Below are 24531 nucleotides of genomic sequence, written 5' to 3' on the forward strand. Positions count from 1 at the left end.
TAAAATACATCTAGATGTGTCATAAGTATTGTACATCTAAGTCCTATATCAAAGATTCATGTGGGTATTAGTTTTTAGTTTTGTTTTTTTTCTTGATTGTGTTACTTAGATGTGCAATAAATATGATACATTTAGATATATCCTAGACAAACCCTCTTCAAATGTTTACATGAGATATGGTGGTGATTGCCCGGATAAATTTCTCAACCCACCGATCCAGCATCCTATCTGCCAATTGAGGACTAGCCCCTGCCAAAATTTACTAGCAGCACTAAGAAGACCAAAATTGGGAAGGCGTTACTTCAAATCCAAGTACGGCATGACGTAAGCCGTTGATAGATCGTTTTTCTTGGTTCCTCCTGCCCCAAGAAAAGTTAGGGTTTCTCTGCCTTCTGCCGGCACCACCGCCGGTCCGCTTGGTCTTTGGTGGCCTTAGAGCCATGGGGCGTGGTGGATCCCGGTCATTGCCGGTGCGAGGGCTTCGCTTTTTTATATATATTTTTTTAGTTTTTAGGGTTTGTGTCCTGCTCAGGAAGGCGAGACGGCGGCGGCTTCATAAGGTTCTTCTCGCCTAGCTCCCATTTCGGTGGTGCCTCAAGCATCGTCGGTGGACGTGTGGATGTATATCTCCAATGGATCTGTTCGGATTTGGTCGTTGTTCGCCTACGTTCGTGCATCTTTCGGTTGGATCCTTCTGATCTAAGCTACTTTTCATCGGCAGCGGTTGTTGTTCTGATATGCTGGTACTATGGGGTCTTAACACGACGACTTTACTAATACGACTTCCCGGTTGTCTACGAAAACAAGATTTGTCCAGCTCCGACGAGGGAGGGGCAATGACGACGGCACGTCTTCGGCTCGCTTCAGTGTTAGTAATTGTCGCTAGATGGTCTACGAATCTAGATGTAATTTTTATTATTTCTAGTTTTTATTGTACTATCAGGATTGGATTGATGATGGATAGATTCAGAAGTTTTATAAAAAAAATCGAGTACGGCGTGAACTTCTAGTGAATCCAAGTACGGCGTGAACTTCTAGTGGTGAAAACGATGGGCGATTTACGATAACCCGTTTGTGTACCCTCCCCACGTCTTGTATGTCTTGTGATTCACTTTTTATGGGTCTTTCATTAATCCAATCTCTTCTCAAATCTCAAGCACTTGCTCCCTCCGTCCGTGAATAAATATACATCTAGCTTTTGTCCTAAGTCAAAGTTTTGAAACTTTGACCAACTTTATAGGAAAAAGTAGTAGCATTTATGGCACTGAATTAGTATCACTAGATCCGTTTTGAAATGTATTTTCATAATATACCAATTTGATGTCATATATACTACTATGCTTTTATAAAAAATTGATCAAAATTATAAAACTTTGACTTAGGACAAATGGTAGAAATACACTTATTCACAGACGGAAGGAGTACATCGTACGTGTCCACCTGGGTGGCAAACTATTTTCCAAATCTAAAACTTTAAATATTTTGAAACAATGGGATTATGTGTTTAAACCTGACTGATGCCATATATCTACAGAATATTGGGGTCATAGATATACTAGCACTTAGCTGCACGGCGCGGCTGGGCAGGACCAAAATGCAAAAGAGACGTCACAGTCCAATTAGAGCAAGTCAATTCTGCCAAGAGTTAGGTTGCTTGGTGAGACTGTTACATTGTAATACATCGTGCCAACACATAGATATTGTTCCTATCACAAAGTTGGGTTCGACTTTTAAAGGGTTCTAATGAATACAACAATGTTTTAGCTGAAGCTCAGGCTGGTTCAGTTTTCAGTGACTAGAATCTAGATTTGTGTCCGATACAATGCCAGTGCAATGCAAGAATGCAAAATGTTCTGATCCGACAAAGTCAATGGGGTGTTGCAACTTCTCATAGCAGAAATGAGCGGGTGTATGTGTTTATTATCAGATCCTAGGGACCAGCTGTGGACTCATTTCCCGTATGGATGGTACCTGCCCGAGCCTCGACCACTCGCGCTTCCACCACCACCCATGCTTCCAGCTCCCCCATAGCCACCATACCCGCCTGCACCTGCACCATAGCCGCCAGGTGCACCATATGCACCACCTCCGTAGGCACCCCCATATGCTCCATAGGCACCATACGGGCCTCCATATATAGAACCACCATAAGCAGAGCCAAAACCTGACCCATAGGCAGGGTTACCTCCATATGCACCATACCCTCTACCGTAGGCACCATATCCTGCACTACCATAGTAGGCGGCTGCAGCTGATCGGTAGTCAGCTCCATACCCATAACCACTGCTGCTGCTGATGGCAGAACGGCCTCCACCACCACCGCCACCTCCACCGCGGTATGAACTACGGTGGCCACCTCCTCCATGGCTATGTCTACTGTTAGAGCTTGAATCACCACCACCAGGTTTCTTTGGCTCGGCTCTTTTTATTTCAACCTGCAAAACCCAAGTGGAGAAGTTATCAAAACAATTTATGTTAACCCTGATTCATGTGATGCTTAACACTCGCAGGAAACATTGACTATGTGATTGCCAACCAAGTAAAGCCTCTAAATGACATCAAATCACCCATCTTATTCCTAACTCCAAAATAAACAAAGGCAAGAGTCATGTGGAGAGGAGAGAATAGAACTGAGACTCTCGGTTAAAGCCAGATTTTCCACAAATAGATCTCATTGCATTTGAGGTTGACTCTTCGTGTAGAACCTTAAGACACCACATTGTATGAGTTATTTTATTTTATTGTCGACTCTAGATGACATAGAGAAGACAAAGAGCCAACACACAACAACTGCATCTACCTTTATATATACCCTAAGTGGGTTTTTTAAAGAAGTGACACATATTCAGGAAAAATTGGATATTTGGAAGTGATTTCCAGTGAATTTAATTCAGCCAAGAAAGAATAGACTTCCATCCAAAATCACATGCAACAGAATATGTAGAACACTCAGAGCGTACAGCAGTATGATTTTGAACATTTCATTTCTAGAATAGGTTCAGCAAGTCTGGACACTTGGACAGGGTAACAAAAGCGCCGCACAAGTAACATTCCCTTCAAAATGCAGATGAAAATCATACAGAGATTTACAAAGAAATATTCAATAGTTTCTTCCATGCTAAAGACAAAGTGTTACCTCAGTACAGACTAGAGTTGACATGAATAATGCATTCTGAGTAAAGAGTAATTTTTGGTTTTGATGTGGATATTCAAAACTGAGCCTGGCCTCACATGTTCACAGATGAACAGTTAAATACGAAAAAGGAACTGAAAAAAGAAATTATAAACATGTTCCTGCCTTCTACCCGCGTGCAAAGTTTCGTTAAGAAATGACGTATGTTGTCTGGCGAGAAGAACAAAATATGTGCTGTAAAAAGGCCATTTTTAAAGCTGTTTAGAGCACAGTTTTTTTTTCAGATCACAACATGTCACTTCGCAATAAATTGCATGCAGTCAAAAGACACTGACATGTTTGCCGTAAAAAAGATGGAATTCCTCTAAATTTCAACTTTTTTTTTTTCGATTTAGCATGTGCTCCCGGGAGCCAACATGCCGCATCTCCATTAAACACCTCTTGAATGCTACTACCTCTGTTCATTAACATAAGACGTTTTGGCAGTTCAAATTAAACTGCCAAAACGTCTTAAATTATATTAATGAACAGAGGGTGTATTAAGCTACGAGTTACAAAACTGTGCAGTTTGACATTACATGTTAAACTATCTCGATACTAAAAAAACACAGGACGAAACGATGATTGACATGGTTGAAAATTCGACAGCAACATTAACAGTAGTCGCTAGCGCTACTGAATCTAATAACTGGAGCAAGAGAAAAATATTAATTCTCATATATAACAAGAGAAAGTTGGTGACCTGCTTCCCTCCAAGATCATGCATTCTCCCATCTGACATAACCCTTTCAACAGCGTCCTCACTTTCGAAGGTAACAAAGCCAAAGCCTCGTGAACGGCCAGTGCTATGGTCAACCATGATTTGATGCTCAGCCACCTTCCCATACGAGGAGAAGTGCTCCTTTAACTTATCTGAAAATATACGAGTCAGTCATGTTTCACATGAAACAAAAATGCTCAAAACTTAGCATATGTTAACGTTGGGACTTGGGAGTATTCAAGTGGTTACGACTTAATACTTGTGACCAAGTTCAAAAAATTTGCTCGCACACAGAAAACACCTTTGCTTTTATATGTACCTTCAGTTAGAGATGCTGGAATGCCACCAACAAAGATCTTTCTCGTCTTGTTAGGAGCATCTTTTGTTGACATCTCCTCTCTAGGCACAGTTCTTTTGACTTCAACCTTAATAGATAAAAAATGTGTAAGAACAGACCCACTCTGATTTGCATGTTTTGGTTGTTAATGCTACAACATAGAAGAGCGTTTTCACCTAGCTGTCAACAAAGGAGGCCTTACCGTTCTTCCATCTATAGTATGTTCATCCTCCAGAACCCTATCAATCACAGATGGATCAGAAAATGTAACAAATCCAAATCCACGAGGCATCCCGGTATGCTTGTCTTTCATGATCACAGAATCAGTTATAGCTCCATATTTCTGAAAATGCTTGCTGAATTTTTCTGCACACAAACAAATGAGTCGTCAGTTACAGCTCCATATTTCTGAAAATGCTTGCCAAACTAAGCAATGGATAATAAATAATCATAACTCATGTAACGACAATATTGATGGAAACAATTGACACTATTAATAGTTTTCTCCAATGAATTCATAAATTTTAGTGAATTCAAATGTCCAGATTCTGGTCCTCCTTTTTTGTGTTTAATTAGTAACTAACTGTAAGCTCCAATGGCCAAAAGTTGTATCAGCAGTTTTCTCATATAAAACTGGTAAGCTCCACCATTCAAAAGTTAACAAACACAGGAGTTGCGAACAGATTCACACACGGCTAGAGAACAGATGCAGAGTATCATTAATGAACAAGTAGCACCCCTTATCAGACTGCAAACTGATCACTGTGACATCAAAACTATAATACTCCTACGATCAAGCTCCTCTGCCAAAGTAAATAAATTAAACAGCACTGGATGAGATATGTGAGAAACATTTGTTAAACTCAAATAACCACATAGTATTAACCGGCACAACCAATAAAAATCTGAAAGTGAGATGCATAAGAAGCACTTGTTGGACTCAAACAACAGCAAGGTATGAATAAACCAGGCTAACCTTACAACATGACCGCAGACAGAACATTATCATGGAAACATAGACTATGGAATTTTCTGCATAATTGTAGTTTGGAAGTAAGTTCCCTTCCCCCTATCCCCAACCTTCAGACCTTTACCCTACCCAAATCAACTCGTTATGGATCACAATTTCCTAATTTAGCATGACAAAAGAATTTCAGCTTCCTAAACAGGAGTCAGCACACACAGCAGTCCAAACACACCCCAATTACAGTTAGTCAATTATCAATATTATCATTCATAGCCGTTAAAATTGAGAATTTAATACATCATTCATAAAAGATGCATCTAACATGAAACAAAATCTCAAATCCACACTCAATCCATACATAGAGAAACTAAAAGGACAAACTTGGCTATAAATAGTAGCTAAAACTGTTCATTTGCTCCCTCTGTTCCTCAATACCCAGCATAAAATTGGTTTCTTGTTTATTTTAAAAAATTACCCAGCATATTTTGTTTCTACCCCAATTGGGTTACCTATTTCACCCCTTCCCATTAGCAACCGGAAGTCAATTACACTGCATGCATGTGCATAGGGGAACAGGAGGGTGAAGCGACATGTGAGGGGAAAGAGGCCAGTGCCAGTTATGGCCAAAGGCTGCGGAGAAAGAGAGAGAGAGAGGTTACTCTGAGTTTTGAGGGTATAATCACCCATCCCCTCAGCTGGTGGTTGCTGACTTCCGCTTTCGGATTCGTGTCCAGCGGGATAAGCGTGCCAAAGTTGCTAGAACGAAGTGGTGGAAGCTCAAGGGGGAGGTAGCTCAGGTGTTCAAGGAGAGGGTCATTAAGGAGGGCCCTTGGGAGGAAGGAGGGGATGCGGACAATGTGTGGATGAAGATGGCGACTTGCATTCGTAAGGTGGCCTCGGAGGAGTTTGGAGTGTCCAGGGGAAGGAGAAGCGAAGATAAGGATACCTGGTGGTGGAATGATGATGTCCAAAAGGCGATTAAAGAGAAGAAAGATTGCTTCAGACGCCTATACCTGGATAGGAGTGCAGACAACATAGAGAAGTACAAGATGGCGAAGAAGGCCGCAAAGCGAGCTGTTGGTGAAGCAAGGGGTCGGGCATATGAGGACCTCTACCAACGGTTAGGCACGAAGGAAGGTGAAAGGGACATCTATAAGATGGCCAAGATCCGGGAGAGGAAGACGAGGGATATTGGCCAAGTCAAATGCATCAAGGACGGAGCAGGCCAACTCTTGGTGAAGGACGAGGAGATTAAGCATAGATGGCGGGAGTACTTCGACAAGCTGTTCAATGGGGAGAATGAGAGTTCTACCATTGAACTGGACGACTCCTTTGATGAGACCAGCATGCGTTTTGTGCGGCGAATCCAGGAGTCTGAGGTGAAGGAGGCTTTAAAAAGGATGAAAGGAGGCAAGGCGATGGGCCCTGATTGTATCCCCATTGAGGTGTGGAAAGGTCTCGGGGACATAGCGATAGTATGGCTAACCAAGCTTTTCAACCTCATTTTTCGGGCAAACAAGATGCCAGAAGAATGGAGACGGAGTATATTAGTACCAATCTTCAAGAACAAGGGGGATGTTCAGAGTTGTACTAATTACCGTGGAATTAAGCTGATGAGCCATACAATGAAGCTATGGGAGAGAGTCATTGAGCACCGCTTAAGAAGAATGACAAGCGTGACCAAAAATCAGTTTGGTTTCATGCATGGGAGGTCGACCATGGAAGCCATTTTCTTGGTACGACAACTTATGGAGAGATATAGGGAGCAAAAGAAGGACTTGCATATGGTGTTCATTGACTTGGAGAAGGCCTATGATAAGATACCGCGGAATGTCATGTGGTGGGCCTTGGAGAAACACAAAGTCCCAGCAAAGTACATTACCCTCATCAAGGACATGTACGATAATGTTGTGACAAGTGTTCGAACAAGTGATGTCGACACCGATGACTTCCCGATTAAGATAGGACTACATCAGGGGTCAGCTTTGAGCCCTTATCTTTTTGCATTGGTGATGGATGAGGTCACAAGGGATATACAAGGAGATATCCCATGGTGTATGCTCTTTGCAGATGATGTGGTGCTAGTTGACGATAGTCGGACGGGGGTAAATAGGAAGTTAGAGTTATGGAGACAAACCTTGGAATCGAAAGGGTTTAGGCTTAGTAGAACTAAAACCGAGTACATGATGTGCGGTTTCAGTACTACTAGGTGTGAGGAGGAGGAGGTTAGCCTTGATGGCCGGGTGGTACCTCGGAAGGACACCTTTCGGTATTTGGGGTCAATGTTGCAGGAGGATGGGGGTATTGATGAAGATGTGAACCATCGAATCAAAGCCGGATGGATGAAGTGGCGCCAAGCTTCTGGCATTCTCTGTGACAAGAGAGTGCCACAAAAGCTAAAAGGCAAGTTCTACAGGACGGTGGTTCGACCCGCAATGTTGTATGGCGCGGAGTGTTGGCCGACTAAAAGGCGACATGTTCAACAGTTAGGTGTGGCAGAGATGCGTATGTTGAGATGGATGTGTGGCCACACGAGGAAGGATCGAGTCCGGAATGATGATATACGAGATAGAGTTGGGGTAGCACCAATTGAGGAGAAGCTTGTCCAACATCGTCTGAGATGGTTTGGGCATATTCAGCGCAGGCCTCCAGAAGCTCCAGTGCATAGCGGACGGCTAAAGCGTGCGGAGAATGTCAAGAGAGGGCGGGGTAGACCGAATTTGACATGGGAGGAGTCCGTTAAGAGAGACCTGAAGGATTGGAGTATCACCAAAGAGCTAGCTATGGACAGGGGTGCGTGGAAGCTTGCTATCCATGTGCCAGAGCCATGAGTTGGTTGCGAGATCTTATGGGTTTCACCTCTAGCCTACCCCAACTTGTTTGGGACTAAAGGCTTTGTTGTTGTTGTTGTATATGTGCATAAAATTTGGACCTGAAATGTACTCCCTCCACTCCATGTAACAAAAAGTTTGTGTGAACATTGTAACACAGTTCAGAATTTCAACACTTTTTGGATATCTGAGCAAATCGATCTCAGTATCTCACAACTCTCAACGCAAGTTTCCCTCAGATTAACTAATTTCTTGATGATGGCACCATTCATGAAAATACATGTTCCACCTAAGCAAGCTAGCAAGGCATGCAGGAATGGAGAATTTAATCGTTAATAACAGACACCAAAATGGCTCTAGATAGAATTAAGGAGAAATGTGTAGCCATATATTCTTGCTCTGTGTCCCCTTTTTCTTGACTAATGTGCGAACCCAAAGATCACTGGGAGTAGGTTGGCCCACATATCACTAAATTCTAATCCTGGTTCCTGCCCATTGAAAATATACGGCTGAAAACAATGTATAAGCTTCTTACAGTTACAGCAGAAGAAATAAGCAATTCAGAACAACACTGTATTTCATGTGATGAGGTGAATCATACAAACTAAGCCTAGCTGTGAAAGGACGTTGAGATGCACTTGTCTTGTAAATGCAAAACGAGTTTGTTCTATGTTGATCTAATGCACCTAACTACTTTTTTGTTCTCGACTCTTTTTAAATGTTTGTATAATCAATCACCCACAGCTGGAGCATTTTGTATGACAAGTCCAAAAACTAAAATCGTCCCCATCCTTGGCAAAATACCCTACAGGAATTACTTATCTACCTTCGGTTGTCTCCCAGGCTACACCCCCAACGAAAATTTTCCTGTAGAGAAGCACAGACCAAACCAAACGAGTTAACCAAACCTCATCCAGTCCAACAGACCAAACCAAAACCTAAAAGCGCAACTAACTCACCCGGACCCGTCGGCGGGCTCGGCAGGCACGTCCCTACCGCCTTGCACGCCACCAGCCTCTCCGCTACCAACGGCCTCCCCTCCACCTCCTCCATCTCGAGATCCCTCGGCGGCGGGCCTCTCCTCCTCCTCCTCTTCCTCCTCCACCTCCTCTACCTCCTCTTCGACCTCCTCCTCCACCTCCTCGTCCTCCTCGTAGCCATTCATGGCGTTCAGGTTCTCCTCCTCGTACCCCGCCATACCGCCGCCCGAGACCACCACCACCCCGACGCCCGAACGGGACTTAGAACCGCGGAACCCTAGCCCCGGATCGAAGCGGGCGGCGAGGCGCAGCGGCTAAATTGCCTTGTGGTAGTCGGCGATGGCGGTGGGAGAGTGGTAGGGTTTAGGGGTTCGTGGCCGGAGCTAACCCTAGCTGCGCCGCTCCGAGAGCTCGAGTGAGGTTGGTGGGAGAGGAGGAGGGGCGGTGGACGGTAGGGGTGGCGGCGGAGCGGTCGGGAGGGGATTTTAGCTCGGTGCCGTGGGTGCCCGAACTGGCTTGGACCGTCGGATGGCGCATCACGATTCGTGCCGTCGCTAGGAAAGTGCCGGGCTATGCTCTCGCTTTTCCGTGGCTTTCCTGAATGGCCGTATTCGATTTGATTCCGGCCAGACTGTGAAACTCTGCACTTCATGTTAAGAAGAAATGGACACTTGGCATGAAGAACTAACAAATCATTACGCGGAATGGATGGACGCTCTGGATTTGTTCGAGTGAAGGGCGATCAACGCCTGAGATGAACCAAGCACTCCTATGTTCCTCCTCACGTCGTTGCCATCAACTCGGCTCAGTGGCGGATGACGAAACTTTTCTGAGGTGAGGCGGATCTTAAGCTTAATTTTCTGTATGCAAAACCAACTATAATACACACTATAATAGTGCACACCAACATAGATAATAGTAATACACACCATTATCTCAAATTGAAACCAAGATCCGAAAAAAACACATGTCAGCATGTATGCCGGGTGCGCCAGTCTCCAACTCGCTCGCTCTCGCTTGGGCGAGGGTCTGGAGCATGGCGTGCCGTGGACTAGGTTGAGCGAGGCGTGTGACAGCATGACCTACTAGCTGCTACGGGCTACGGCCCGGTAAGGTGTCCAAGTAGTGGCATGTTAAATCACGGACCAATAAAAACTTTTAGCGCTGATTTTTCTTTTCCAACGATCTTTTAGCGATCGAACATGTATCGGTAAAACAAAATCGCCAAAAATCAAGGTAGGGCGAGCGTCTGACCTCGCCCTACCGGGAGCTCCGCCTGTGACTCGGCTTGTGCTACGGTGTACTGGTCACGCCATTGCTTGTTTGTCGTTATCACCCTCCTCTCCCCTAGCTATAAACCCCTCCACAGTTGGTCGATCGTATCTTACCTCTTCTCCAAGTTGTAATAGCTAGCTCTAGTGTAGAATCCTAGAATTACTTGGTAGAATTGGGTGGTCCTCGGTTTGTGTCCGAACTTAAACGAGTATCCATGAGTAAATCAAGTTAGTTGTGTGAATTTCGTGTTGATCGTATCATGATCATATCAATTGGTAGCAGTAGCCAGTCGATTCCTTGAGGGTGCGGCGTCTGTTGGGTTTCGGCTTGGTAAAATCCCACTCGTTGTTTTCGATTAGGGTGGCCGTTTTTCGTGGGGTCACCGACAAGGGTTCCGGGTACTTCCCATGGTAAAATTCTAGTTGTGTTCGACCCGACCATGGGCACTCGCACGAAACACAACGAGATCACTGAAGAGTCGGATGCTCCGCGCTATGAGGTGATGGTGATGGGGCTCAAGTAAGACAAGATCCATGAACAGATCAACGAAGTCAACACGTGTTTGGTCAAGGTGGAGTCACCGGAGAAGCAAATCGGGAAGGTGGAATTACCGGTGAAGACAAATTCAGAGGTGTAGACCGAGATCTTCTTAATTTTGAAGAAAATCAACTTCTACCTCTTTAACTGTTGAGAATGAACCACCTCAAGTGCAAGTGCAACTGCAAGCCGCAAACGAAAAGGAAATTGAAAATCAAGGTGAATCTCTAGCACGTTACGGTTGGAGGAGTTACAGTTACATAGTTTGTGAAGGAAATGTGCCCTAGAGGCAATAATAAAGTTGTTATTTACATTTCCTTATATCATGATAAATGTTTATTATTCATGCTAGAATTGTATTAACCGGAAACTTAGTACATGTGTGAATACATAGACAAACAGAGTGTCCCTAGTATGCCCATACTTGACTAGCTTTGTTGAGGATATAACCATTAGAGTCACCCGCCCAGGAGGGGCCGGGTTACGTCATAAGGATCATCACGTGAAGCCCAGTACCAAGCTTGAGGACGGCGGGTCAGTAATGGGCTTAAGACCCGGAGATGGCTTAAGGCCCGTAGTGATAAACCGCCGTTATAGTGAAACTTGTAGTGTAAGGCAAGAATAGTTAAGAGTCCGAGCCGGACACTGTTATAAGCCGGCCGGGACTCTGAGAGCCGCTGGGCGTCAACCTCTCTATATAAAGGGACGACCCGGCGGCGGTTCGGGGACAAGTAAGATCAAATCAATAACCAGGCAGGGCGGTTTAGCTCCTGGTCGTCGAAACCCTAATCAATACAACCTCAACTGGACGTAGGCTTTTACCTTCACTGTAAGGGGCCGAACCAGTATAATCCTCGTGTCCTTTGTCCCGCTTAACCCCTTTAAGCTTCCTAGCTGCGATGGCTCCATGACTAAGTCCTTGCACGAGGACATCTGCCGTGATAATTCCACGACAGTTGGCGCCCACCGTGGGGCCAGCGCACGGTGGATTTGAGTTCTTGAAGGGCAGCTTCGAAGGGCTCAAGGGATACGCTGTGGGCCGGATGACCAAGAGTCGTCGCGGCAAGCTCTACATCGACGATGCAAACTAGGGCCCCGACGCCGGCTCAATCGAGTACGGGTACCGGGTCCCCTTCGGCGGAATCCATGTCTTTATTGGCAAGATTGGTGAGCCGGGCCTTGAGCCGGACCTCTGCGCCGATCTCATCGAGACGGCTCAGCGTGCACGACCCGCCCGAACTCTGCCTGCCTTGAAGCATGCTTTCGTGGGATGCGTCCATGGAGGACTCTCTGAAAGATCTGGATCTAGCGAGGAGACGGCCGCTCGCTCTGACGGCGAGTCATCCACAGAGGAGACCGACTCGTTATACCAACTTCAAGATGGCAGGCTCAGGGGTTGTTCCGATGGCGACAGTATTCCGGACCCCTTTGAGCCGCCGAGCCGGGTTGGAATCTTCATGGCTGGCGCACAACCTGTTCAAAACCCCGCCGCCGGGGCAGGAAGCCATGTGCCCTCGCCGGCTCAGGTGCTGATGGATCTCACAGACAAGATGACGGCCCTGTTAACCGCTACGGTCGCCCCAGCGAATCAAGCTCAGCATGACGCGGAGGTGGCACAGTTAAAGTTGGATCTAGCAAAAGCCAAGGAGGATCTGGCGGCGGAAGGGATCAGGATGGCTGCGGAGAGGGCGGCTCTCGACGCCCAGACTCAGCTAATTCAGGCACAGTCTTTCCGACTCACGATGGATCAGAACGCGTCCAATGAGGTCATGAGAAGGAGGCATCAAAAGGCCCAATCTCGACTCCCTCCGGTTTACGATCCTCGAAACCTTTTCAACACGCCTGGTGCAGGGCCCAGTAACCCGCCAGAGATCACGACGCCCGGGGCTGAAACGTCAATTCAGCCCCAAGTGATGGGGCCTCCCCGGGTGAACGCTGCCCCGCCTCAATACGTGCCAATACCACCGGGTCATTATGCCAACCCGTTGGAAAACATGGTCGCCGCGGCGGCGCGACTGGCGGCTCTCCCAATCGATGGCGACTCTCCAACGGCGGTTGAAACCCGCCGGGTCAGAGAACTCCTTCAGATGGCTCTGGCGCAGCAGGAGGCATATTCTTATAGCCGGGACATGATTCATTCAACCCCTCGTCCAGGCCGGAGCCCGAGTTATAGCAGACACATGGTCTCAGCGACCTGCTCAAGCAATGTCCGACGCCATGACTTGCCTCCTAGCCACGACCCGGCTCATAACGGAGCCTTTCACGCGGTAGACGAAGACGGAGCACGGCAAGAGGCGGAGTAGGCGCCTCAGTTGACGGCTTACCAGCCACCCCCGGCTTATCCGACGGCTTCTGTCGATGCGGGTATACCTACGAGGACTGGAGGTGTCCCTTGTCTGGTGCCGGCTCTCCATAATGAACGTCTGCCCAAGGATTTCAAAGGGCCTAGGAAGGTGCCTAATTACACGGCTGATTTACAACCCGGAGCATGGATCGAGAGTTACGAGATGGCCATGGAGTTGCTGGAGGTCAGTGAAGCGGCAATGGCCAAGTACTTCACCATGATGTTAGATGGGACTGCCCGCACTTGGTTGAAAGGACTGCCGCCTAACTCTATCGGGTCTTGGGCTGAGCTAAAAGCCCGGTTCATCCAAAACTTTAAAGATACATGTAGGCAATCTATGTCAATTGTGGATTTGACTAACTGCAAGCAGCAGGAGGGTGAGTCTACAACCCATTGGGTTCGCCGGGTCAAGGAGATAATACATTCATCTGATAAGATGGATGCCGGCTCTGTCTTAATGTTGGAGCAGAATTGTCGTTTTGCGCCCCTGAAGATGAAGCTCGGGCGGCTCAAGCGCGACTGCAATGATATGGGTACGCTGATGACGGCTCTGGTCAAGTACGCCGATTCTGATAGTACCAAGGATCCCGCGTCGGATGATGAAAGGACAGGGAAGGGAAAACGGAATGGCAATGGCAAGGGCCCCCAGCATAACCCGGCGAACCAGGGAGGTAACAAGCGTAAGGCGGATGGCAGTGTGGAGTTTGTGGCCAACACCAATTCACAGGGTAACAACCACCGGCGTAAGGGGAGACCACCTCCCCGAGCCGGCGGGTCAGGCCCGACGCTTGAACAGTTGTTGAATGAGCCTTGCCCAAGGCATGGCTCTAGGGAAAAGCCGGCCACTCATTTATGGAAGGACTGCCCAATCATGAAGGCCTTTAAAAATTCCAATGCTTTCAATGGCAACAGTGGCCCGGGCGGCGGCTCAGGTGCTGGCAGCTTTCATGGCCCGGGCGGCGGTTCAAATTCCAATTCTCAGAATGTTCAAGGGGGCTTTAATCAACAGCCCGGCCAGGGTCATCAGCAGCAGCAGGGGGGATACCAGACCAATCCAAAGCAGCTCAATGGTGGACAGTATCATGTGTTTACCACCAGTCTGTGCAAGCGAGATCAGAAGCTTCATAAAAGGGTTGTGAATGCTGTTGAGCCGGCGGTTCCACGCTATTTAAGATGGTCTGAGCAGCCTATTGTGTGGAGTAGGGAAGATCACCCTCCCCGGGTTGATAATCCGGGTCACCTAGCCCTGGTGGTGGCTCCTTAGGTGGGGGATATAAATTCACTAAAGTGCTCATGGACGGAGGCAGCAGCATCAACATCCTCTATTATGAGACCTTCCGTCGTATGGGGTTGATTCTGTTTTCCATGGTGTGGTGCCTGGTAAGTCGGCATATCCAGTTGGTAAGATCGAGCTGGAAGTGGCTTTTGGAGATGAGTACAACTACAGGGCGGAAAAATTAACCTTTGAGGTGGTTAAGATAAGAAGTCCGTATCATGCTTTATTTGGGCGGCCGGCTTACGCCAAGTTCATGGCACGGCCGTGTTACGTGTATTTGCAGCTCAAGATGCCGGGTCACAATGGGACCATTACGGTTCATGGCAGCCGAAAGATAGCCTTGGAGTGTGAGGAAGGTGACGCGGCTTACGCGGAATCTGTTTGTGCCACAGAGGAGTTGAAGTTTTACAAGGACAATGTTGACCCGGCAGATATGACGTCTTTGAAAAAGCCAACCACGGAGCATGAGCCGGTAATGAAATTTAAATCAGCTGATGAGACTAAACTTGTTGACTTTGTTCCAGGTGACTCATCTCAGCAGTTCAGCATCAGTGCCAATCTGGATCCGAAATAGGAAGGCGCGCTCATCGAGTTCATCCGTGAGAACAGGGACATCTTTGCGTGGAAACCTTCTGACATGCCAGGTGTACCTAGAGAACTCGCTGAGCACACTCTCAACATTGATCCGAAATTTAAGCCGGTCAGGCAATTCCTCTGGCGGTTTAATGAGGAGAGGCGGAAAGCCATCGGTGAGGAAGTAGCCCGGCTCTTGGCGGCCGTGTTTATTGTTGAAGTTTTTCATCCAGAATGGTTAGCTAACCCGGTGCTCGTGCTCAAGAAGAACGGCACCTGGCGGATGTGTGTGGACTACACGGATTTAAACAAGGCTTGTCCGGCTGATCCTTTTGCTCTCCCCCGTATTGATCAGATTATTGATGCTACGGCGGGTTGTGAGCGCTTAAGTTTTTTGGGTGCTTATTCTGGATACCATCAGATTAAAATGGCAGTTAAGGACCAGGAGAAGACGCGTTCATCACTCCCTTTGGAGCCTTCTGTTATGTGTCTATGCCTTTTGGGCTCAGGAGTGCACAGGCGACTTACCAGCGTTGTGTGCAGAATTGTCTTCATAACCAGATTGGGCGCAACGTTCATGCCTATGTGGATGATATCGTGGTTAAGTCCAGGGAGAAGGAGACCTTGGTAGATGATCTTAAAGAAACCTTTGACAACCTCCGGGTTTACAAGATGATGCTTAACCCGGCCAAGTGTGTTTTTGGTGTTCCCGCAGGCAAGCTCTTGGGTTTTCTGGTTTCTCACAGAGGCATTGAAGCTAACCCGGAAAAGATCAAAGCAATCACCTCTCTGGCTAAGCCGGCGTGCATAAACGACGTCCAGCGTCTGGCGGGCCGCATCGCTGCCTTGAGCCGGTTTATAAGCCGTTTGGGTGAAAAGGCCATGCCACTGTACCAGTTGATGAAGAAAACAGATGACTTTATCTGGAATGATGCCGCTAATGCTGCTTTTGAGGATTTGAAGAGACAGCTGGCTGAGCCCCCAGTCCTTGCTGCTCCTGTTGACAAGGAGCCCTTATTGCTGTATGTAGCCGCTAACACACGAGCTGTCAGTGTGGCTGTGGTGGTGGAGCGTAAGGAAGCAGGTAAGGAGTATCCGGTTCAGCGGCCGGTTTACTACGTCAGCGAAGTACTCATTGAGTCCAAACAACGGTATCCACATTGGCAGAAGCTTGTTTATGGGGTATTCATGGCAAGCCGGAAGCTTAAGCATTATTTCCAGGTTCACCCTATCACTGTGGTTAGTTCTGCTCCCCTAGGAGATATCATCCAAAACAGAGAAGCCACAGGAAGAGTGGCTAAGTGGGCTATAGAACTTGGGCCCCATGGTCTGAAATACGTGCCACGCACTGCTATCAAATCTCAAGCATTGGTGGATTTCATCAACGATTGGACAGAGCTGCAGGTGCCTGAAGAGAAGCCGGATAATACATACTGGACTATTCACTTCGACGGGTCTAGGCAATTGGAAGGCTCAGGGGCTGGAGTTGTATTAACTTCCCCTCGAGGTGACAAGTTTTGCTATGTGCTACGGTTGATGTTTCCCTGTACTAACAATGCGGCTGAGTACGAGGCCTTGCTCCATGGTCTTCGGATGGCTAAGGAGATGAGCTTAAGCCGGGTAAGGTGCTTTGGCGACTCATATTTGGTGGCCCAACAAGTGTCAGGCAAGTGGGATTCCAAGGACCCTCTCATGGCGGCTTATCGCCGCGAAGTTGATGCCATTGCTGGACATTTTCAGGGTTACCAAGTAGAGCACATTGATCGCAGGAAGAACGAGGCGGCTGATGCATTAAGCCGGCTGGGCTCTCAGCGAAAGCCGGTGCCGCCTAATAGTTTCTTGGACATTTTGCATAACCCTTCTGTTAAGTTGCCTACAGAGAAAGACTTGGTTGTTCCTGACCCAGAGGCACAGTTGGTGGCGGCTCTCCACATTACCCCAGACTGGACAATACCATACTTGGCTTACATGACCCGGGGAGAATTGCCTGAGGATGAAACTTTGGCCAGACAAATAACCCGGCGGTCTAAGTCAATGATAATTATCAATGGCGAGCTGCATCGTCGCAGTGTCACTGGAACTTTCCAGCGTTGTGTTTCCCCTAAGGAAGGTCAAGAAATTTTACGTGAAATTCATGAGGGGGATTGTGGCCATCATGCCGGCTCAAAATCCCTTGTGGCCAAGGCTTTTCGTCATGGTTTTTATTGGCTGACGGCTCATGCTGATGCAGAGGATTTGGTCAGTAAATGTGACGGTTGCCAGAGGTTCTCGCGACGGGCTCATGTGCCGGCTCAAGAATTGAGGATGATTCCAATTACTTGGCCATTTGCGGTCTGGGGCCTTGATATGGTTGGGCCTTTTAAAAGATCCAAGGATAAGAAGACCCACCTCTTGGTGGCGGTCGACAAGTTCACAAAGTGGGTTGAAGCAGAGCCAGTTAGTAAGTGTGACGCAGCCACAGCGGTTCAGTTCATGAAGAGGGTGATATTTCGCTTTGGTTTTCCACACAGCATTATAACTGACAATGGTACCAATCTGTCTAAAGGCGCCATGGAGGAGTTTTGTCAACGAGAGCATATTCGGCTTGATGTTTCATCAGTGGCTCACCCTCAATCCAATGGTCAAGCTGAGAGAGCCAATCAGGAAATCTTGAAGGGCATCAAGCCCCGGCTTTTGGTCCCTTTGCAACAGACGCCGGGTTGTTGGGTGGAGGAGTTACCCTCCGTGTTATGGAGCATCAATACTACTCCTAACAGGTCTACGGGTTACATGCCTTTCTTCATGGTTTATGGAGCGGAGGCGGTCCTCCCTGGCGACATCCGTCATGACTCGCCTCGAGTGGCGGCTTATGTTGAGGCGGATAATGAGCGGGCGCGCCAAGATGCTCTTGACTTGTTGGACGAACAGCGTGATGTGGCAGCAGCTCGCTCGGCGATTTACCAACAAGACCTGCGCCGCTATCACAGCCGCCGGGTTAAGTCCAGGGTCTTCCAGGAAGGTGATCTGGTGCTCCAGCTCATCCATGATCAAACAGATGCACACAAGTTATCCCCGCCCTGGGAAGGGCCCTTTGTGGTCAGCAAGAACTTGTACAACAGGTCATACTACCTTATCGATGTTCGGGAGCACAAAGATTCACGTAAGTCGGAGGAAGAGACCCGTCGGTCGTGGAACATAGCTCAGCTTCGGCCTTATTACACTTGAGCCACTGGCTCTCATAATGTACATATTTCTATAGCCATGTATATATTATGATAAATAATAAAGCAGGACCTCTGTCCTTTTCTCCTCCAAAGGTAAATGTGTTATTTCCATTACAACATTACATGGTCACTTGGAGGTGGATCCGGCTTACGATCGTATTCGAATCTAGCCATTAACAATATGATCACCTGGGGGCTTCCTGTTCAAACATAGGTCGTATTCGAACCAAAGAGAACATAGCTGTCGATACCCACTTGATTGGCAAATTGCCGAGCTCATTGGGGAGTTTTTCTTGATCATATTTGAATCATGGCTCAACCCCCTTTGGGAACCGACGTGGATCGTATTCGAATCAGCGTCGTTAAACAACTCTTAAGGTCATTTGGGGGCTTCCTATTCAAACATGGGTCGTATCCGAACCCAAGAGAACATAACTGTCGGTACCCTCTTGATAGGCAACGCCAAAGCCACTGGGGGCTATATGATCGCATTCGAATCTTAAGCTTAACCCCTTTGGGACGGTTCTCTGGTCGTATTCGAACCAGAAGCCCCTGAGTTTTGATCTTTTGGTTTGCTACAAGTTCTTTTAATCATATCAACAATGTGCAAGGGCGGTTCTTACTCCGCCGGCTTAACTTTGATTAATAATGTTGATAGCACACAATAGGCATTATAGGTGCTGATGAACCGGAATTGCGTTCTCAACCTCATTATTTGGGTTACATAAGCCGGAGGTGTACTTGCAAGGCTTGCAGGTATGCTATTGTGGTTATCTCGAAGATATGATTGAGAGCCGGTCTTTTATGACCTTGGTTTATATTCCGGGCTATATGTAAGATATATGACTCTCCATGCGGTAAGCCGCCTAGAGACTTGTGATTTATTTTTCTATGCAGAATAATTAAAGACAGTTCTTCAAGCTTAAGGAAAGTAAATGATCAAACATAATCCGGAGGAACATGAAAGAGCAGCTTCAATGGAGTTAAGCACTGCACACGTGCACGATGGCACGACAAAATTAACTGTTTTTCCTACTCTATTACAGGACTCCCCGAGTCCAAAAGGTGAGGCATTGTTTATAAGGCGTAACCATGAGATGCCTAAGTAGTCAAGGTGCTTGTTGGGTTGAAGCTTCCGGCTCATCCCTCTCCGCTCCTCCGGCTGTTTCCATGACCTGGAAGGTTGATGATTTCCAGTCAATGCCGCTCAAAGCTTCAAATTGAGCCTCATCATCAATTAACCCGGCCGGGTCAACTTCTGGGGCGAAGGTATGCTTACGAGTCAGAGGGATCAGGCTGACTGCTTCATAGCGTGGAGTTGGGATCCTCTGATTCTCCGCGTCATAGCCCGGCTGATACTTGGTAAGGTCTGTGTCATTCCCAATCAAGGTGGCCACCGGGCGAACGCTCTTCACACAGGCGGCAAAGTCTTTCTGGTCAAAGGGGGTGCCGTCTTCCTTCAGGCTGGGATATCCAAGAGCGATGTCGGCCGGGTCTAGCTCCGGTAGAAACGCCTTGGCCCGGCTCAGAGCAGCTATGGCTCCGGCTCTTGCAGAAGCCCGTCTCAGCTCTTGGAAGCGCTGAGGAAGTACGGCAAGCCGCCTAAGTACATCTGCCAGGTGAGTGGGAACTTCATTGGACAGAGCCACAACGGCTAACGCACGTTGTGACCCGGTGTAAAGTTGCTCCACCAAAGTGTAAACCGCCTTCAGCTTGGTCAGCACGTTCTGGTTGAGGTTGGAACTCCTGGGACCTGCATTACAAAGTCAGGTGAGCTGATGGCAATGGTGGGACTTATCAGACGTAAATGATGTAAACTTGTTAGAAGCTTACAGAGTAACTTACCGAAGATTGCGGCGACCATCTGCGATACATGGCGTTTTAAGCCGGAGAGTTCGGTGGTTCTTTCAGTAAGAGCAGCCTCCGCTTGTTCAGCCCGGCTGAGCAGGGCAGTCTTCTCATCGGCCCAGGCTTTTCTTTCTGTTTCAAATTTTTTCTTCAGTTTTTCTTGTGCAGAGACACTGAACTCAAACTTGGCATTGGCCTTCTGGGTCTCCTTTTCCTGAGTCTTCAGGCGGGTCTTCAGATCAGAGATTTCCGACTCAAGTTTTTTGCAGGCAGCCTATACAAGTTCCGGGTTACAGTTTGAGTGATTATCATGCAATATTAAAGTCCCAAGCACTTTGCAAGCAAAGACACTTGGCACTTGGGGGCTAATGTAGGCTAAGAAGCTTTATTTACAGTGCCGGTTCATGAAAATAAGTCCCAAGCACTCTGCAGGCAAAGGTGCTTGGCACTTGGGGGCTAATGGGGAAAGTTGCTCCATTACTTGATTAAAACATAAGGTAAAAGACCGGTTCACCTACGCTGTTTAACCCGGCCCTTGAGTGTTAACAGGTAAGCCGGTATTAAGTCTACAACATATTCTGTCATAAATAATAGACTTGGGGGCTAATATGGTAAGGATGACTATGGAGTAAACAAGGGAATTATACCTCAGATTTTTGCTGTATCTGCTTCACCATGTCAATTTCCAGGTCCCGACTATTGTGCACTTGACCAATATAACCAGCAACAATATCTCCAATGCTCAAGTTAGCATAGTCTGTGATATCCAGTCTGGCCCTGCGGTGCTCTAGCAGTTCTTCTTTAGCAGAGCATCTAGCCAGCACATTGGGTCTTCCCGGCTCAACATATTCGGTCCGAGTAATCACCACATCCGGGTCATCGGCCGGTTGAGCTGGGCTGGGAATCTCCGGGTTGTCAGAACCCCCCATGGCTTGTTCTTCAGTTGGAGCGGTGGTTTCTGGAGCTGGTGCAGACGGCGGCTCAGAGGCAGAGGCATTGGGTTCAGTTAAGACCGGCTCTTCGACCGGGTTACTTTTCTTTGCCCTCTTGCTGAGCTTTGCTTGTGCACTGAAAGTCAAAAGGTTAGTACAAAAAACATGAGTAAGATAAGCACAACATAAACTGATCATCATTACCCGGGTGCGGTCTTGAAAGCCGGCAAGTTAGATTGCATGGAGTCCCTAGAGGAAGGTGAAGTTTCCTGATAGTTTGAATCAGAAGAATTGAGCGGTTGACGAGTGACGCCCGCCAAAGGATGAAAAGGATATAAGTTGGAGATAACCTCGGTCCGGCGCTTCCTTGATGCTTCAGGTAAGCCGGAGGAGAGGTCTGCATCCTTGTTGGTCCGGGTGTGCCTCCAGCTCTCATGAATCTGTCGCTTCAAAAGAAATTGAGGATCTTGATAAGCTAAAGGATGTGAAAATCTTACTTTCCGGGTTACTCTTCGGACTTTCAGCCTTGGCAAGGGCTCCGAGTCGGAGGAAAGTATAGTTACCTCTTCAGTCACCGGGTTACTCGCTCCGGTGTCCTCCTGCTGATAATCAGTGTCGATAAGGTGGTTAAGAACAAACAAAAAACAAAGAAGAGCATAAGAATCAAGGGCTACCTCTGACTCGGAGGTATCATCCAGCTGAAGCAGGTCTGAGGCGCTAGGCTTACTCCCCTTCTTGCGGGGAGCGGCTCTCCTGGTGGATTTTTTAGCCTTCCTGGCTTTTTTAGCAGCCTCATGGTCATACATGACCTTCCAGAACTTATCATTAGCCTGAAAAATACAACAAAGGTTTCTTGAAGTTAAAAACGAAAATTGTTAAAATGAAAAGTAAAGTGCTCAGATTAGTAGCTTACCGCCGGAGCCGGGTTAGCTTTGCAGAATGGACTTAAGCCGGTCCTCCCGCAATCTGCTAAGCTCTCGTTCAGAAGGGATTTGGTCATGTCATCAATGACATCTTCAGGTAAGTCGTTGGGGCTGTGCCGAAGAGGATCATCCTTCCGGCCGGTGTAATCACACATTAAGCCGGGGCGGCGGCTTAGAGGGATCACCCGCCAAGCAATCCAGACCCGGACCAGATCAACGCCGTTAAGGCCGTTTCCCAGAAGAGCTTTGATTTTGTTGATGGTGGGGATAAGTGGTTGGCGCTCAGCTTGAGATAATTTGTCTGGCAGGGGGTGGTTTGATTCCAGACGCAGGGCGCGAAAGCCGGGCAGAGGGTTCTCATCAGCCGGAGAAGTATCCTGGCAGTAGAACCATGTCTGATTCTAGTCCTTTGGGTGGCTTGGCGGCTCAGCATAAGGAAAGAGACAATCCCTCCGTCGTTGAATTGATATTCCACCAAGTTCCAAGCTAGGCCCGTTGGCGCATTCATTCTGGCGGTTCAGGTAAAATAACTCCCTAAAGAGTAGCAGGCTGGGTTCCTCTCCAAGATATACCTCACAGAACACTTGAAAGTTACAAATGTTCGACACGGAATTGGGTCCAATGTCTTGAGCTCGTAGATTGAAAAAGTTCAGAACATCTCTGAAGAATTTTGAGCCAGGAGGAGCAAAGCCTCGGCTCATGTGGTCAGCAAATACAACAACCTCTCCATCTTTTGGTTGAGGTCTCTCTTCGGACGGGTCAGGCGCACGGTAGGACATGACCTCCTTTTTGGGCAGGTAACCCATTTTTACGAAGTCATCTAAGGTGCTTTCAGTAACGTTGGACCTCACCCAGTTGCACGTAATGGGTGCCTTGGGAGCCTTGCGCGGCATTGTGGAAAATGGAAGCCTATGACAAAGGAAAATTTCCGGTTCAAATTTAAGCCGGAGAAAAATTTCAGTTTAGTATTCAGGACGGCGGTTCATGAAGGGGCCTAATGATATATGACTAATTGTGTCAGGTTATTTAAGCCGCCGTGGGTATTATAAGCAATTTAAGTTATTTAACTCTATTATGAGTAAGCCGGAATTTTCACAGAGCATGGCCTCTTTTAAGCCGGCGATATGAGCCACCATGGCTCACAGAGGCAGTTTTTGTCTAAGTGTTGCACAAACAAGTTTCACAGATTGCAGGGATTATTTTGGATCAAACGGTCGTTTAGAAAGGAAAAATTTCTAGACCTAAAAACTGGCACAGAGAAGTTCATAAGTTTTAATGAGGTCTTTTTGCAAGCAAGAGGGATCTGCTAGTATGGGAAATGGGTGCGAAACCACTACCGCAGGAGTTCTATCCTACTTTCCGGATCAAAAGAGGCCACGGTGGAAGAATTGTGAAGAACTTGAGATGAACTACGAAGAACAGGGGAGAACGACAGAACCCTAATGCGAATCTACTGTATGGGGTGGCAAGAACTTACTGGCGCTGATGAGCTGCGGAGGTTGCCGCCGTTTCTCTGGACCAGTTCAGGGTGATGCAGCGGCCGAGGTTGAGGAAGACAAGGGGCGCAGCAGCGGCGGCGGAGCTCAAGCTCTGGGGCGTCAGAGGAGGAAGACGAGGGATCGAGAAGTGACGAAGGCCTATGGGCCGGGCCTATTTATAAGGCACGACTCATAAATGGGCGCGAGAAATGAGGAGGCTGGAGACATGATTATCTTGCCGCAGAAACGCCTCGATTCTCGGGATGGTTATTAAGGTAAGATCCGTTGGGATATGACAGAATAAAAAAATGAGTTTAATGGAAGATGACATCATGGCGGGTTACCAGGAATCCAGAAGATGACGTCACGGCGGGTTATAACCTTCACACAAGCAGAAGCCGGAAGATTTTCTCTTAAAGGGATTGAAGATTGACATGAACCGGTTCAAATCAATCTGGGGCCTAATGTTGAGGATATAACCATTAGAGTCACCTGCCCAGGAGGGGCCAGGTTACATCATAAGGATCATCACGTGAAGCCCAGTACCAAGCTTGAGGACGGCGGGTCAGTAATGGGCTTAAGACCCGGAGATGGCTTAAGGCCCGTAGTGATAAACCGCCGTTATAGTGAAACTTGTAGTGTAAGGCAAGAATAGTTAAGAGTCCGAACCGGATACTGTTATAAGCCGGCTGGGACTCTGAGAGCCGCTGGGCATCAACCTCTCTATATAAAGGAACGACCCGGCGGCGGTTCAGGGACAAGTAAGATCAAATCGATAACCAGGCAGGGCGGTTTAGCTCCTGGTCGTCGAAACCCTAATCAATACAACCTCAACTGGACGTAGGCTTTTACCTTCACTGTAAGGGGCCGAACCAGTATAATCCTCGTGTCCTTTGTCCCGCTTAACCCCTTTAAGCTTCCTAGCTGCGATGGCTCCACGACTAAGTCCTTGCACGAGGACATCTGCCGTGATAATTCCACGACAAGCTTGTTTATCAAAGATGGTTATGTTTCCTAGCCATAGACATGTGTTGTCATTTGATGAACGGGATCACATCATTGGAGAATGATGTGATGGACAAGACCCATCTATTAGCTTAGCACTATGATCGTTTAGTTTATTGCTATTGCTTT

At 47.5% G+C, this 24531-nt stretch overlaps 1 protein-coding gene across 1 annotated transcript; it reads right to left on the reverse strand.

The window, feature by feature from the left end:
* Positions 1–1619: 1619 nt before the first annotated feature.
* Positions 1620–9474, reverse strand: LOC123164225 (heterogeneous nuclear ribonucleoprotein A/B). Its single transcript, XM_044581637.1, has 6 exons — positions 8988–9474; positions 8855–8895; positions 4433–4596; positions 4213–4318; positions 3876–4045; positions 1620–2435 (listed from the first exon to the last, which is right to left on the reverse strand). Exons 1-6 carry the CDS (start codon positions 9224–9226, stop codon positions 1950–1952), a joined length of 1206 nt encoding a protein of 401 aa, XP_044437572.1. The 5' UTR covers positions 9227–9474; the 3' UTR covers positions 1620–1949.
* Positions 9475–24531: the final 15057 nt, after the last annotated feature.

Source organism: Triticum aestivum, chromosome 7D, assembly GCF_018294505.1.
Source record: "Triticum aestivum cultivar Chinese Spring chromosome 7D, IWGSC CS RefSeq v2.1, whole genome shotgun sequence".
Classification (NCBI taxonomy): Eukaryota; Viridiplantae; Streptophyta; class Magnoliopsida; order Poales; family Poaceae; genus Triticum; species Triticum aestivum.

What these genes read in the sequence shown, in the direction of transcription:
- LOC123164225 (XM_044581637.1), bottom strand. Translation starts at nt 9,226, where the DNA reads ATGGCGGGGTACGAGGAGGAGAACCTGAACGCCATGAATGGCTACGAG. An exon ending in GAGCCCGCCGACGGGTCCGG is followed by an intron (nt 8,896 to 8,987) that starts GTGAGTTAGTTG and finishes GCTTCTCTACAG; the next exon opens with GAAAATTTTCGTTGGGGGTG. An exon ending in ATACTATAGATGGAAGAACG is followed by an intron (nt 4,319 to 4,432) that starts GTAAGGCCTCCT and finishes TTATCTATTAAG; the next exon opens with GTTGAAGTCAAAAGAACTGT.